We start from the raw sequence: 15,913 nt of genomic DNA on the forward strand, positions 1-15,913 counted from the left end.
TGTGTTACTAACTTAACAAGTGCAGCAATGCACTTAACAACTGTGGAAGGAAAGTTGGTAAAATGGTGCAAAATTCACTTAACAACTATCTTGTTTACCTGTAGAAATTCTGGGCTCAATTATGGTCTTAAGTCAAGGAGTACCTGTAATGTTAGCACCTTTATCATGGGCGATGTCTTCCAAAACAGCTCTGTGAGATATTTAAGTCCTGTTCAAGCGTATTCCTATTGTGCCTATTGTGGCATGACAAATAATGCTTTCTTTTTCTTGGCATTTTCAGGATTGGCACAGCTGCACTGGCAGTTCAAGTGGTTGGCAGCAACTGGCCCAAGCCCCATTTTACGTTGTTATTAACGGGCCTCTGCAGGTTCCAGATTTTGCAGCTGGTGAAGGAAAAACCTTATCCCGTTGCGGATGTTGAACAGTTGGATCGGCTAGAACAATTTACCAACAAGTCTGAAGAGGAGCTGGGAGAGTTGCCGGAGCAATTCTATAAATATGCAGTGCAGGTGAGGTGCCTTGACATGGTACTCAATATCTAAATATCTGTTGAGGAAATTATGATGATGGCTGTGTGTAAAGGAATCGTGGCTCACTAGCAAAGTCCATGCTTTGTTTGCTGATGCTTAGTTGTTTACTTTTCTCCTTGAAATGCTCTCATGCATTCGGGATGAGGAGGGCCTGTTTGCGTAGCTCAGGAGAGAACATTTTCATCCAAACTGCAAAAAGAGGTCAGGCCACGCCAGAGAGATTGGACCCAGTACAAATGTCCCATAGGTGCTTTTTCAAAAGGCAACTGGGCGTTCTTGTTTATTCCTTGAAGACATTTTGCTTCTTATCCTTCTATAGTTCTGACAATCAGAACTTATTTTGCTGATAAAGCTGTCTTGAGGATGAGATTCCGCTTGCTTGCCCCCCCAGGAAGAAAAAGTTTCACTGATGCAAAGTTTGAATCCAGCAGATAGTTGTGTCCGAAAGGTGATCAGATGGCATAGCAAAAACATCCTTCAGATTTCACAGGCTTCTTGACCATTCTTTTGTTGGTTGGGCAAGTCACTTCAGAACAAACGACCTTGGCACCACTGAAATTCAGAAAATGGAGGGGTTAAGTTTTCTTTTTGTCCTAACCAGTAGCATTGGTTTATTGTGCTGAGTGATGCAAATGATTTTTTTTCTTTTAACGACTCTAATCCCTTTCATTGGGATGGAGTCTGGGCGACCGAATGGAGCTCGGTGTTTACTGATGATATGAATGATACTAGCGATATGAAAGAATACCAGTGTTAAAATGTTACTTTACATTTTTACCCCATCTTTGACAAAGCTGGTTGAGATGTTGGATATGTCCATCCCAGCGGTGGCAAAACTGAGACGCTTGTTGGACAATCTACCCAGAGAAGCTCTACCAGATATAGTCACCTCGATCATCCGTACCAGCAACCAGGAGAAACTTCAGGTATCAAGCACTGCTTCCATTCTGGCCTCACAAAGGAAAGACCATTTTAATTTTGAATGTTGAAACCTACCAAAACTCTAAGAACTGCCAAGCTGGAGCAGAAAGAGTCTTCTTGTCAACACTTGCGATTTTCTTAAAAAGATTAACAAATTTATTATCTGGCTATGGTCCTTCATCCATGAAAGTATATACAGTGGTAGCTCAGTATTCCTTGTTAATTGATTCCAGGAAGTGTGATGAGTACCAGAAACAATGAGTACTAAACAATTTTTCCCATAAGGGAAAATATATGAGTCACAAGGCACACTTTCCCTGATGCCAGTAGTTACACTTTGCTTGTCCTAAAGGAAATCCAACTGGCACTTTGTCTAGATTCAGTGTTTCTCGTCCATGGCAACTTCCTGCTGGCTGGGGAATTCTGGGAGTTGAAGTCCATGGAACTTAACAAGTTGCAAGGTTGAGAAACATTCTGGTCTAGAATGTCTAGCAAATGATTTAAGGATTTCTAAGGTCCACGTGGCCACCCTTCAATAAGGCATCTTGGGTGGTGGAATTGGAGCTGGGGTGGAACACCAAAGTATTCCTGACTTTTGATATCGGTGGTGTTCCAGCACAGAGGCCCCCAACTGTCTGGGCACCAGGGACCGGTTCCGTGGAGAAAGGTTTTTCCACGGACCGGAGAGTGCTTGGTTTTGTGTGCTGCCTGCATCCCACAAATGGGGCTTTGGTTGTTTGTGTGGACCGGTTGCTGGCATGCTGGTCCACGGACCGGGGGTTGGGGACCCCTGCTCTAGCACATCTTTGTGGCACTAGATTGAGGAAAAATTGGTACGGAGGAAGATAGATCATATCAGACAGGTTCTCAGATTTGATTTCTTGCGCCTGCCTGAATTCCATTAGTATCCTTTCTCAAACCCTGCATTTTTATCCTTTTTCTCCACAGCCACACCGGGAAACAGATAGTTCCCCTGCTGTCAGGGGCTTTCAATGTTTTCCAACATTCCTAAGGGGGAATAGTATCGTTATTTATTTTTCAGTGTTTGTCTGCCGTTTTCTTTCACTGTTGTCTAGCCAACACAAATAGCAAACGTATCAATAGCATTATGAAATGTTACACAGCAGGCAGGAGATGATGATTTGTTCAGCAAATCCCTGTTATGGGATACGTCCAGCTAGCTTTATTTCCCCTCCTAAATAGCAGTGGAATAGGAGCACGTAGAAGATGGTTTCGGATGGCTTACGAGGCTTCAATTTCCTCAGGTCCATATCAGATTGGGCGGGCACATTTTGTGGTGAAATCTGGGCTGTTCTAAAAATCCGAGAGGAAGGCAAGGAACACACGCTGAATAATTTTTGTACTTTTCTGTTAGATCCTGGATGCTGTTGGGTTAGAAGAACGGTTCAAAATGACCATACCATTGCTCGTTAGACAGATTGAAGGCCTGAAGCTTCTGCAGAAGACCAGAAAACACAAGCAAGACGATGACAAAAGGGTATGTTGTAATTAAATGATTTACTTTTAAGGTGTATGAATGGTCCTGTGTGGGTGTAATTTATTTGGCATGGGATAAGAATTAGCAACAGCCCTGATTTAGCAATAGCAAAAAGCAATAAGGAGGCGAACTAAATTGCGGCTGTAACTCAGCAGTAAAATGTAGACTGCCCTTGCAAAAGTCCCTCACTTCATCCTTCTAATCGCCAGACAAGGCCAGGCAAGTCTGGTTGAAACTTGAGAACCGCAAGCAGGTAACAGAGACGTGATTGTGCTAGATAGATAATGGTTGACTTGATATAAGGAATGTGTTCCCCACTTTTAACATAGGATGTGGGTTTAGATTTCCATACTTTGTGATCTACAGCAATCTTTGAGAGAATTGTGAGCTCATTCATCCAGTTTTGGTCACCATATTACAAAAAAGATGTCGAGACTTTGGAAAAAGTGCCAAGAAGAGCAACTAGGATGATGAAGGACCTGGAGACTAAAGCATGTGAAGAAGGGTTGCAGGAACTGGGTATGGCTAGTCTAGAGAAAAGAAGGACTAGGGATGACTTGATAGCAGTATTCCATTATTTGAGGGGCTGCCACAAAGAAGAGGGGGTCCACTTATTTTCCAAAGCACCAGAAGGCAGGACAAGAGGCAATGGTTGGAAACTAATCAAGGAGAGAAGCAACCTGGAACTAAGGAGAAATTTCCTGCCGCTTAGAATAATTAATCAGTGGAATGACTAGCCACCAGAAGTTGTAGATACTCCCTCACTGGAGGCTTTTAAGAAGAGACTGGACAGCCACTGGTCTGAAATGGTATAGGGTTTCCTGCCTGAGCAGGGGGTTGGACTAGAAGATCTCCCAGGTCCACTTCCAGCTCTATTCTGATAGATTGATTGATAGTTGCCTGAAGTAACTTACTCTTCCCACTTTTCAATTTCCTAGATTATAGCAATACGTCCTATGCGGCGGATTGGCCACATTCCAGGTGCCATGGAAGATGAGGAGGATGAAGACCACGATGATATTTTTATTCTTGAAAAAAATATCCGAGCCTCTCGCATGCCCGAGCAAGCTCTCAAAGTCTGCATCAAGGAAGTTAAAAGGTCCAGTGAGTTTTTCATCGCTTTCTTGCGGATTGATCCCCTTCTGTTATGAAGCATGTGTAATTTATTGACGGCGAAAGTGTACGTCCTTAGTTTTCTCTTTGATTTTGACATCCACTCAGAAGATCGCTTACCTTTGTTCTGTGCACTGTTTTAAAGAGTCATTGTAATCTGGAATAACCTGAAGGGGCAAGTGGGGTCTAAATCTAACGAATAACAAATAAAACATGCATCAAGGGCCAGCCGTGCTGAGAAGACTCTCCCATTAAGATCGACAAAATCTTATTTCCAAATAAGCATGCTTGGGATTACAGTCTTAGTTGCACAATACTGCTCTTGAGATGTGGTTTTTTATGTTGCTGTTTCACATACACCGAGTAGGATCTTGTAAGTACAAGAACTGGATATTGTGAGTTAGAAATGTTTCTAATTTATGGGAAGTACAGAAGAGGTCCCTTTTCAGATACATTAAAGACCTGTACCTGTTTAGCAGCATTAAGTGCCCTCTCATTGTAACCTTTGGCAAACATTCTGAACATTAAGCCAAATGAAATGTAAGCCTTACATAAGTAGTCCTCGACTTACAACAGTTCATTTAGTGACAGTTCAAAGTTACAACGGCACTGAAAAAAAAGTGACTTACGACCGGTTTTCACGCTTACGGCCTTTGCAGCAGCCCCATGGTCGTGTGATCAAAATTCAGGTGCCTGGCAAGTGATTCATACTTACCGGCCGTTGCTGTGTCTCACCGTCAAGTGATTGCCCTTTCGCAACCTTCTGACAAGCAGCGGGGAAATCCAGATTCACTTAACAACCGGGTGACTAGGTTAGGTTAGATTAGATTAGATTAGAGAAGCTTTATTGTCATTTTTTCCTGTGGCACACATTAAAAATGAAATTGCTTGCTGTGTACACATACATAACACACCTTTAAACAAACTATGTACAACGCACGTTTAGACCTACACCCTTACATATAAGTAACATATAACTATTAATCACTGTTCATCTTAAATAGACAACGGAAGGAGGAATTTTTAGAGTTTACAAGGTTAAAACTGTATGGAACAAAACTGTGACTGAATCCGGATGTTCTGCTTCGGATACCACGGAGCCCCCTCCTCCCTGAAGATAAGGAAAACAGGTCGTGAAGAGGGTGTGTCGTCTCGTGACTAACTTATCAACTGCCGTGATTCTCTAGTTTAATGAAGAGAAGGACGAGTGGGGACATGATAGCAGCGTTCCAATATCTCAGGGGCTGCCACAAAGAAGAGGGAGTCAAGCTATTCTCCAAAGCACCAGAAGGCAGGACAAGAAGCAATGGAGGGAAACTCATCAAGGAGAGAAGCAACCTAAGAACTAAGGAGAAACTTCCTGACAGTTAGAACAATTAACCAGTGGAACAACTTGCCTCCAGAGGTGGTGAATGCTCCAACACTGGAAGCTTTTAAGAAGAGACTGGACAGCCATTTGCCTGAAATGGTATAGGGTTTCCTGCCTGAGCAGGGGGTTGGACTAGAAGATGACCTCCAAGGTCCCTTCCAACTTTATCGTCATCATCATCATCGAGTATGGCTCCCTTTATGACTGGTGGACTTCATCTCCCAGAATTCCTGAGCCAGCATGGGGGAACTATGGTCCCTTTATGACTGGTGGACTTAACAACGGTGGCAAGAAAGGTGGTGAAATGGGGCGAAACTCACATAAATGTTCCACTGAACAACAGAGGTTTTGGACTCCACTGGGGTCATAGCTTGTATTAGTGCAGGCTAGGATGTCATGAAGGGTTCCAACAACGTGCCGCTTGTACTCTCATTTCTTTGCTCTTATAATCTGCAGACTTGGACTTCAGCTCTTCAGGTTAAGAGGTTTATCTGTTTTTCTAGGTTAAAAAAGATGCCTCAATCCATGCCAGAATATGCCTTAACCCGGAATTATTTGGAACTGATGGTGGAATTACCTTGGAGCAAGAGCACAAAAGGTCAGTGGGTATTAGGATGAGAATACCATTTAAAAAAAGGGAAAAAAAAGATCATAGAAATATCCCCTATTTAAATCCAGGTTGTCCTCGACTTACGACCCCAGTGGAATCCCAAATTTGTGAGGCGCCCTGTTAAGTGAGCTTTGCCCCATTTTACGACCTTTCTTGCCACCGTCGTTAGGGGAATCCCTGCAGCTGTCGAGTTAAGTAACTTGGTCAGTAAGCGAACCCGGCTTCCCCATTGACCTTGCTGGTCTGAAGGTCGCCAGAGGGGATCACGTGACCTTGGGACGCTGCGATCGTCATAAATAGGAACCAGTTGCCAGGCCTCCGAATCACATAGCCACGGGGGGAGGGGGGGGAGAGAGGCTGCAGTGGTTGTGTGAAAAACAGTCGTAAGTCCCTTTTTCCCAGTGCCGTCCGTCACTTTGAACGGTCATTAAACGAACCGTTGTAAATCGAGGAGCTCCCTGTAATGGTATTCTTCCGGTTGCCGGAAGTAACTGCTTTAGCTCAGGGTGTTTAAAAAAAAAAAAAACTTTTTACGTTTGGGTGAACAGATTGCCTGGATATCCGTGCAGCCAGGATTCTTCTGGATAACGATCACTACGCCATGGAGAAACTGAAGAAAAGGGTGCTGGAGTATTTGGCAGTCAGGCAGCTGAAGAACAATTTAAAGGGGCCCATCCTTTGCTTCGTGGGCCCCCCCGGAGTTGGGAAAACGAGCGTGGGGCGATCAGTGGCCAAGACTTTGGGCAGAGAGTTTCACCGCATCGCCTTAGGTGGAGTCTGCGACCAGTCTGACATCCGAGGTCACAGGTAATTTTAAGTCTTTGTTGCTGCTGCTGCTGTTGTCTGGGGATTTAGGGGCTGTGGAAGAGCATTCATCTCGTTTTCTTACTTCCATCCCAGTTTCTTCCCACTGATAAACGTCTTCCCGTTGTAGAGAAAAAATACGTTGTCGTTTGTACGCAACCACTTTTTTTCCCCCCTGCCATGGAGAAATGGCTTCAGAAGAAAGATGTAGTAGGGGGGAAAAGCACAATAGCGTTCAGTGTTTTGTTTTTAAGATTTTATTTCTCTTGTTGCTCCACTTGAAAGTAGTAAAGGCTACCGAACGTGGTCATGTACGTAATCACGTTTATAATTACAGGTTAGGTTTACAGGAGTTAGACCTATATAGAAGAGAATACATTGCACTGAACATCCAAAGACTTTTTTAAAAAAGTATTTAAATTATTTCCATTTATCAGCTTTGAGCATAATTCTGAACTCTGTTGAATTGTGTGTGGTGTTTGTCTACTCGAAGTATGCTTAGCTTTGATCTACATGTGTTTCAGTACTAGCCCATCTGAAAAGCTGCACAGTATTTTTGACACACACAACTGGAATGGCTGTGCAGCTTGTCTTCTGACCCACTTGTGGCCATCTGAGTTTAATGCAATGCATGCAGATCATAGCCTTTCCTGAAAGTGAAACGCTCTCTAGAGGCAGATTGACCCCACCTTGCTGCTTCACAGGGTGTGCCCTCACGCTGCCTTCAATTCTCCTCTCTCCGTGTTGATTGGAAAGTAGATTAACCTGAGTGACTAAATGAAAGGTTGCACTCTTGTTAATCATGTCACTAGTGTTGCCTTAACGGAGCAGTTGCCAGAGTTAACTTACAGGACAGCATCTACAGCAGGGGTCCCCAACACCCAGGCTTTGGATCAGCACCGGTCCACAGCCCACTAGGAATCGGGCCCTGCAAGCGAGCGAAGGCCCATCCATGCAAGTGCAGGATCCAGGCAGGGTGTGAAACCATTCTCCACCAATCCTCGGAAAAAATTGCCCTCTACGGAACCGGTCCCTGGTGCCCAAAAGGTTGGGGGCTGCTGATCTACAGGGTATTATATGACTAAACCCATCCGTGAGGACATAACCTAATGTAACCTCTGCATTGGTCTGCCCAGACAGCTAAGCAAAGGTGGGCTGTATATACAGCCTTCTGATAAGTAGATTCTGTATATCCAGTGCAACACCTGGACGCTTTTAAAACGCTAGTCATCTGAAGAACAGTCACCCCTGAATTGAATTCATGATAGAGGATTTGAACCCCATAGGATAGCACCTGGCTATCTTATGTCCAAGGGACGCGGTGGCTCAAGTGGGTTAGGACGCTGAGCTTGTCAGTCAGAAGGTTGGCAGTTTGGCGGGTCGAGTAGCAGAGTGAGCGCCTGTTACTCGTCCCAGCTTCTGCCAACCTAGCAGTTCGAAAGCACGTAAAACTGCAAGTAGAAAAATAGGGACCACCACGGTGGGAAGGTAACAGCGTTCCGTGCGCCTTTGGTGTCTACTGTAGTCATGCCGGCCACATGACCACGGAGACGTCATCGGACAAGCGCTGGTTCTTCGGCTTTGAAACGGAGATGAGCACCGGCCCCTAGAGTCAGAAACAATTAGCATACGTATGCGGGGGAACCTTTACCTTTACTTTTATCTTATGTCCAACAGATCCCAAATAGGACAAAATCCACCCCTGGGCTGTCATCATAACTGTAGTGATGGTAGGTAGCTATTATTTAAAGGAAGATTATAGAAGAAGCTTAAGGAGTACATGTAGGACTGAGGATCAAGCCATAGTTGTCCCAATCCCAGAGGAATGGACTTCGGGGCTGTTTAAGTGAGGGACATTACAAAGATCAGTTGGGTAATCGCCATTTAAAAAAAAAGACTCTAAAGACTACAGAAGCTCTGAAGGGGATGAGATACATCTGTAGGAGGCTGAGCCAGTATTTAGTTTTGACAGCTGCCATTTGGTGCTCAACTGGCCGTAGGGTGTGCTGACTTGCCCAAATGATCCGACGCACTGAAATTTATGTTCACGACTACAAGTTGGAACAGGGGAAATGAAAGCAATAAGGTAATATACAAGGAGCCTAGGGTGAGGTAAAGGTTTGAATTTAGCGTGTGTGATCCCTTGGGAAAAGAAGCACGTGTTTGCGCAAGGAGAGAAAGCAACCTTGGCCAAGGGAAGCCGAGTTTTCTCTCTTCTCCACGCAGCGAGGCCCTTTCCGTTTACATTTGCTGCAGCTTTGATTTGCAGTGCTTATCACAGGCGTCTTCAGATTTGGCCCTTTTATGACGGGTGGACTTCAGCTCCCAGAATTCCTCAGCCAGCAAAGCTGGCTGAGGAATTCTGGGAGTTGACGTCCACCCGTCATAAAAGGAAGGGCCAAGTTTGAAGACCCCCCTGCCTTATCACAGAAACCTAGAAAACTGACAGCAGAAAAAGATCTAACGGTCCCTCCAGGTTTCTTATGATTGTTATCTACTGCTCAAAAAAATAAAGGGAACACAGCAGAAGACATCCTAACTATTAAATACAGTACATTGTGTTGTTTAAGTGTTCCCTTTATTTATTTTTTGAGCAGTATATTTTATTTAAATGTGATTTTTAATTTTTGTCAAGAGGATGGGCATGTGTTTACCCCAAGCATGTTTAAACTCGGTTGCTGATGATTGACCTACTACTACCTCTGCTGGAAGTTGGTTCCAAGCTTCCACTGCACTACTACTTCTCATGCTGATCTATGAAACCACCACGTCTTAAATCACGATTGTATGTCAGCCTGCTTCAGGTTAGCTTGTCAGAACTCTGACGCCGCCTCTTACGATGTCTTCTGTGAACGAATGTGGTATCCTCGTTCGCGGAGCAGTGTTTCTCAATTTTCTGACCCATTTTAGATAGTTGGACTTCAACTCCCAGAATGCCCCAGCCAGCCATGCTATCCACCTATTTTCAAAGTGGCGGAGCTTAAGAAACCCTGGTGTAGAACTTCTTGATCAGGTTTCCCCAATGGTTGCATTTTATCAAAGACACCTAGAATTCCTCTGTAAATTCTTGAATCCAGGGCAGGGAAAATTTAGAAGTGGGACATTGGGGCTGATGGTGCTGTAGGCAACTTTTGTTACCCGCTGAAACCTGCTGGAATCTAGGGCAAAGGCTTCCAAGTGTTGATGTCCCTAGCTCACGTATTTCTGAATAAGTCAGATACATGATAAATACAGTACATGCGCAGTTGCCGTTTGCTCGGTTCCAATTTGGTCACACCCTTACCACTTGCTGACCGGCATAGCTGGTAACGTGGTTGCGTTGATTAGACTACTTCTGAAAAGCAGAACGTGTCTTGCTGTTCAAATGGGAACCACTAGAGGCTGTTATATGCCTTTCATTGGAGAACCTAAGAAAACCTTGATTAGTTTCTATCCCTTGCTTCTTGTCCTGCCTTCAGGTGCTTTGGAGAATAGCTTGACTCCCTCTTCTTTGGGGCAGCCCCTGAGCTATTGGAAGGCTGCTATCATGTCACCCCTGGTCTTTCTCGTCATTAAACTAGACATACCAAACTCCAAGTTGCTACCCTGTACAGGTAATCCTTGCTACCCTGTACAGGTAATCCTCGACTTGCAACAGTTCATTTAGCGGCCATTCAAAGTTACGACGGCACTGAAAAAAGTGAGTTACGGCCATTTTTCACACTTACGACCTTTGCCGTATCCCTATGGTGTTGTGATCAAAATCCAGAGGATTGGCAACTTGACTCATATTTAGGACGGTTGCGGTGCCCCGGGGTCGTGTGATTCCCCTTTTCTGACCTTATGACAAGAAGAGTCAGATTCACATAACGGCCGCTTGACTAACCTTAACAGCTGTGGCAGGAAAGGTCGTAAAATGCTGCAAAACCTACTTAAGAAATGTTCCGCTTAGCAACAGAAAGCCTGGGATCGATTGTGGCCGTAAGTCGAGGACTCCCCGTGTTTGTTATTTCTGGCAATTTTTTTTAAAAAAAGAATCTCACCGATTACTGTGCATCCTGCTTCGCTTAAAGGTGGGTTAAAGGTTTTAATTTTTAATTATTTTGGGGCTATTTAATTTAATTTTATTTTAACCTGTATATATTGTACTGTTTTAATTTACCCTGTAACCCACCCTGAGTCCCTCGGGAAAAGGGCGGTATATAAATCGAAATAAATAAATAAATAAATAAATAAATAAATAAATAAATAAATAAATAAATAAATAAATGGAATGCTCTTCCTGCTGGTCTGCGGATGCAGATATTAAACGGTTTTGCCCTGAGCTTAGAAAGTTTCTTATCAAAACAACATGCCCTCATTCAATTCCTCTAGCCATGCCGGAGAGACGGTGGGGAATCTTAGCCTCGAGTCCTGTCTGGGTGAAGTTTGAATTTTGTTCCGTTTTGTGTTTCCATCCCGGGAGACAGCTAAGCGAGAGCTGAAGGGAAAAGAGCCTTTGTAGTCGTAACCAGCCATGCCAGCGCAGGCCAAGGAAAAGAAAAAAGGAGTCTTTTATTGTCTGCATTCTTTAGGTCTAATAATAGTGCAGGGCTAGGAACTTGTTTTTGTGGGCTTTGTATATACACATCCTCTGAGCCTTTCGGGTAGGCTGCTCTGGTGCTACAGACAGGGCGAAAACAAATGGCAAGAGAAGATAAACAAGTCAGCTGCTTTGAAGAATTATTTTTCCTATTCCACGCGGGAGAAAAGTTTTTAATCTGTCCCACTGAGGGGTAGAAATGCAGAAGCAACAAGAGCCTCTCTCTCTCTCTCTCTCTCTCTCTCTCTCTCTGTGTGTGTGTGTGTGTGTGTGTGTGTGTGTGTGTGTACTTGGGGTGGAGTTTGGCTTATATCCTGCCTTCTGACATCATTTGGGTCCTGGGAGGGAGGCTGGCAAAACATTCCATCCCCAGCTGGATTTTATTTGCCACCCCATTATATAACACCACATTTTCTCCATCCTTTCAGCTAAATGAAGTCACACGGGGTTAATGGTGGTACACACTTGCCTCGATTTATGTTTTGTGTGTGTGAGATTTAGCTGCGGGAAATTCATGAACTCATTGCTAAGGTTTCACAATGTGAAGTTATTGGATTTTTTTTTAGTGATAATATAAGTGAACTGCAAGTAAGAATAAGTAACACTGTATATGCATATACATACACACATATACACAAACTTTTTAAAAATAATAAACCTTTATTGTCAAAGTACAACGTGTACATTGAGATTAGCTGAGCCTCCTCCCCCCCCATGCTCTCTCCCCCCAACACACAGTGACAACAAACCCTCCATCCTACCACACCATGTGAACCAACTACATCACACACCGGCCTCCCAAGTCAATTCTGCATAAGTTCACAGAGATTATATCCCATTTAAAAGCCTAACAGCCCATGGATAAAAGCTACCGTATTTTTCAGCCTGTTGGTACGGCTGGCTATACTCCTATATCTCCTACCGGATGGTAGGAGAGTAGAGATACTGTCCAGGGTGTGAGTCATTTTACTGTAAATTAAAACGTGCTTTTCCCAAAGCCTAAAGAGAGACTGGATTGATCTCTGCTACAATAAAATATAGTTTATCATCATGCTTGAATATTAACAGAATATAACAATTAATTAGTGGAACAGCCTGCCTCCAGAAGTGGTGAATGCTCAAACACTGGAAGTATTTAAGAAGAGACTGGACAGCTGTTTGTCTGAAATGGTATAGGGTTTCCTGCCTGAGCAGGGGGTTGGACTAGATGACCTCCAAGGTCCCTTCCAACTCTGCTCTGTTAACCCTTGTTATATCCAGGTCTGCTTTCCAGCTAACAATTTTTTTCCTCTTGATTTGAGCTGAATCTTATTATTTAAACTAACTAGCAATGTAAAGAAAATCTTGAACACAATTAATTGGCATTCAAGGAGTCAGGTGAGCATGCTTGAATGTCCAGTTTTACCTGCAATTTATGTTGATAAGCACTTAAAAATCAGTTTGGAGCATTTTAATTTTTGTGCCTTTATGAAATGATTTCTCTGAAATTATCGGCCTAATTTTGGAGAGCTGTTGAGGGACCCTTTACTGAGATCTTGAAAAGCTATCCTCAGGTGGACAAATCTGGACTAGCTGAAATTGATCTGATACTCTCTGATCATACCTTTACTTCATTTATATTAGCTGTTTTCAGAATCACAACATATCCCATGTATTTTTGTCCTTTCAGGCAATTTCTCACTCCCCGCTGACGTGCATGCATAACTTGTAGCTCAAAACTTAATTGTTTTTTTAACAAAGCATAAAATACAAATACATATATTAAAAAGGTACATGTAAAATAGGGGAGGAAAAGAGAAGAGTGAAAAGTGTAGAGGGGGGGAAGCATTGACTTCGGCTCCTTTTGGTGCAGTAGAATAAAATAATAAAACCTCAACTTTTACTTTTTTATAGATGTTTAATCACCTTAATATTTGGTAAAGCGTGTTGTCTGGGTTAGTATTTAAAAAGCAATAACAATTAATTTCTATAATTCTATAGTCCATGTAATGGCTTTGCTTGATTTTCTCTTCTTCTGATAATATTTTCTTTTGTCAACCTTAAATCAATACATTTCTCATTCTTTGAATAAATGACAACTAAATATGAACATTTTCCTCATGTTTCTGCAAATGATAGCCACATCAGCATAAAGCTTCTTTTCTAATTGATCATCTTGATTGCTTCGTCATAGATCCTGTTTACAAAATTCTTATTTAAATTGGTTTTTCTCCACTATTTACTTTTATATAATAGCACATACTAGCCATTTCTAGAACACCAAACCTCTCTAATCAGCAAAACCCAAAATCAAAGTTTCGGATTTTTTTCCAACCTCAAGCACAAAAGTTCAGAAGCGGTTTCCAAGTAGAAGCAAAATTAATTGTGTTCTTTTCTTTAATCCAAGCGGTCAGTTTAGCCCTCTCCGCTAAACTCCGTCAGTTTTGGCAGCCATCCGTCCGTTGTGGGACGGTGTGCATGTATAACTTGAGCCAAGGTCGCATCTTCGGTTTTTGAGTGCTTTCATGCATTTCAGTCTTTCCATGTTTCTCCTTTTTTTTTTTTTTACAAGGCGCACATATGTTGGCAGCATGCCCGGTCGTATCATCAATGGCTTGAAGACTGTTGGGGTCAACAATCCAGTCTTTCTCCTAGATGAGGTGGACAAGCTTGGAAAAAGCTTGCAAGGGGATCCTGCGGCTGCATTGCTTGAGGTAAGAATTGGGATGCGTTCTGACAAACAAGGATTGAACCCTGGATTCTGACCTCATGCTCTCCGGTTGGGTCAGGACCTCACAGTTTTCACCTTCTCAGCCAAAATTCTGGAAGTTGTACACCCATCGTATCTGGAGTCCACTAGGTAGGGAAGACGTGAAATAGATTTTCCGATAAAACGGACGTTTGAGGTAAATTTCACCTCTTAAAGGAAAGCATGTTATTAAGAATATTACATTTTGGAGACTTGGTGGCTGTTTCAGTTCTCAAGTCGGGAGAATCTCTGGTTTATCTTGGGACTATTAAAATAGGGAGTGGTCATTTTTTATTTTTTACTCTTAATTGTGCAGAATGCTGTTTTCAATCCATTAACCGATTTTAGAAAACATCTCTGTTGCATTCATACTGGCTGCTGTGGTGGAGGAATGAAATTCGAGACTGTTACTTTTTTTAAAAAAAACACCAGTTCAATTAAGTTAATGTAGGAGAACATGTTAAGAATGATAGCTATTTTGGGTCATAAGCCCATGATAGTAATCACCTAAGCACATGGGATTGATATTCTTAAGGAAAGGCATTTTTATTTTTAACAGGAATAGGAAGGGAGATCAGCTGCGTTGGTGAAATAGCAAGTGTGTTGTGCTGGCCAAAATTACGAGTCATTTGTCATTAGACCGTTGTTTTTTCATGAAATACTTCTCAAGTGCTACAATCGCATCGTATTAGGAAACCATTGTTTTCACTTGAAACAAGATGGATGGCTTGGTGCAACTTGGCATTGCTATGGTGTTAAGAATGGTTATAATTAGGTGTAAAAAGTCATTCTGTTTACTTTCTCAGTGTGTTATATCACAAGGCTGCCTATGTTGGGACAAGGAATTTAGAGAGGATTATTAGTCATTTGTTGCCAGACCAAAGAGAATCTACATCAGAATCTTTTATAGGAAGTAGATTGCTAACATCTCTTGACTCCCAGTTAAATAGTATCTGCAGTATATGTTTTATCCCATCTTTATAGTGCTGAAATAATAATAATAAAAAGCTTGTGGGGGAATTGGATATCCAGGATTGTATTGGATGTGGGTAAGAATTGTGGTTGCTGCTCCGTTTAATTTTGGCTTTCAAAGCAAATTCCCTAATTTTGTAATTCTTCTGAGTAATTCTAAGTAAACACATTTTTGCATTGTGCTCTGGTTTGCGGGTCACAGCGTTACATTAAAAAATAAACTCTATTCTGCTCACCCCCTATTTTATAGAAGGTATCCGTAGATTAATTTATTTGATATTTCTGAGGTTGTTTTAAGATGGGCAAAAAGCACTGTTTGGCAACAATCCGCACTTACACAGGTGAGGAAAGAGGTTCGCTGCCTACATACCAACACTGAGTGTTTGGTCACCCATCCTCAGCTATCATAGTTAAGGCAGTAACACACCTGAAGCGTTCAGGAAAATGACACCTTGGGATTCAATTTGTCTTGAATGTTAAATATGTTTTGCTCTTTGTAGCTTGGGGAAAGGGCTGGAATTTTTCAATGTGTTGATGTTGTTGTTAGCTGCAAAGTCGTGTCCGGCCCATTGCAACCCCATGGACAACGTTCCTCCAGGCCCTTCCTGTCCTCTACCATCTTCTGGAGTCCATTTAAGTTCACGCCTACAGCTTCAGTGACTCCATCCAGCCACCTCATTCTCTGCCATCCCCTTCTTCTCTTGCCCTCAACCTTTCCCAGCATTAGGCTCTTCTCCAGTGAGTCTTTCCTTCTCATTAGGTGGCCAAAGGATTTGAGTTTCGACTTTAGGATCTGACCTTCTAAAG

General features: G+C 42.7%; 1 protein-coding gene and 1 long non-coding RNA gene across 2 annotated transcripts in view; one reads left to right on the plus strand and one right to left on the minus strand.

Moving 5' to 3' along the window:
- The window catches only part of LOC310645094, a 296,214-nt gene that overhangs the window by 133,328 nt on the left and 146,973 nt on the right, over nt 1–15,913 (minus strand). The gene's annotated exons all lie outside the window — the stretch shown is intronic.
- Nucleotides 1–15,913, plus strand: part of LONP2 (lon peptidase 2, peroxisomal) — a 51,016-nt gene that overhangs the window by 2,067 nt on the left and 33,036 nt on the right. Inside the window, exons 2-8 of the mRNA XM_083370633.1 lie at nt 281–509; nt 1,325–1,456; nt 2,827–2,949; nt 3,888–4,048; nt 5,935–6,029; nt 6,590–6,848; nt 13,958–14,099. Of these exons, the coding sequence (XP_083226759.1) occupies nt 281–509; nt 1,325–1,456; nt 2,827–2,949; nt 3,888–4,048; nt 5,935–6,029; nt 6,590–6,848; nt 13,958–14,099 (1,141 nt within the window). The remainder of the gene's footprint in view (nt 1–280; nt 510–1,324; nt 1,457–2,826; nt 2,950–3,887; nt 4,049–5,934; nt 6,030–6,589; nt 6,849–13,957; nt 14,100–15,913) is intronic.

Source organism: Vipera ursinii (genome assembly GCF_947247035.1).
Source record: "Vipera ursinii genome assembly, chromosome: 10".
NCBI classification, from domain to species: Eukaryota; Metazoa; Chordata; class Lepidosauria; order Squamata; family Viperidae; genus Vipera; species Vipera ursinii.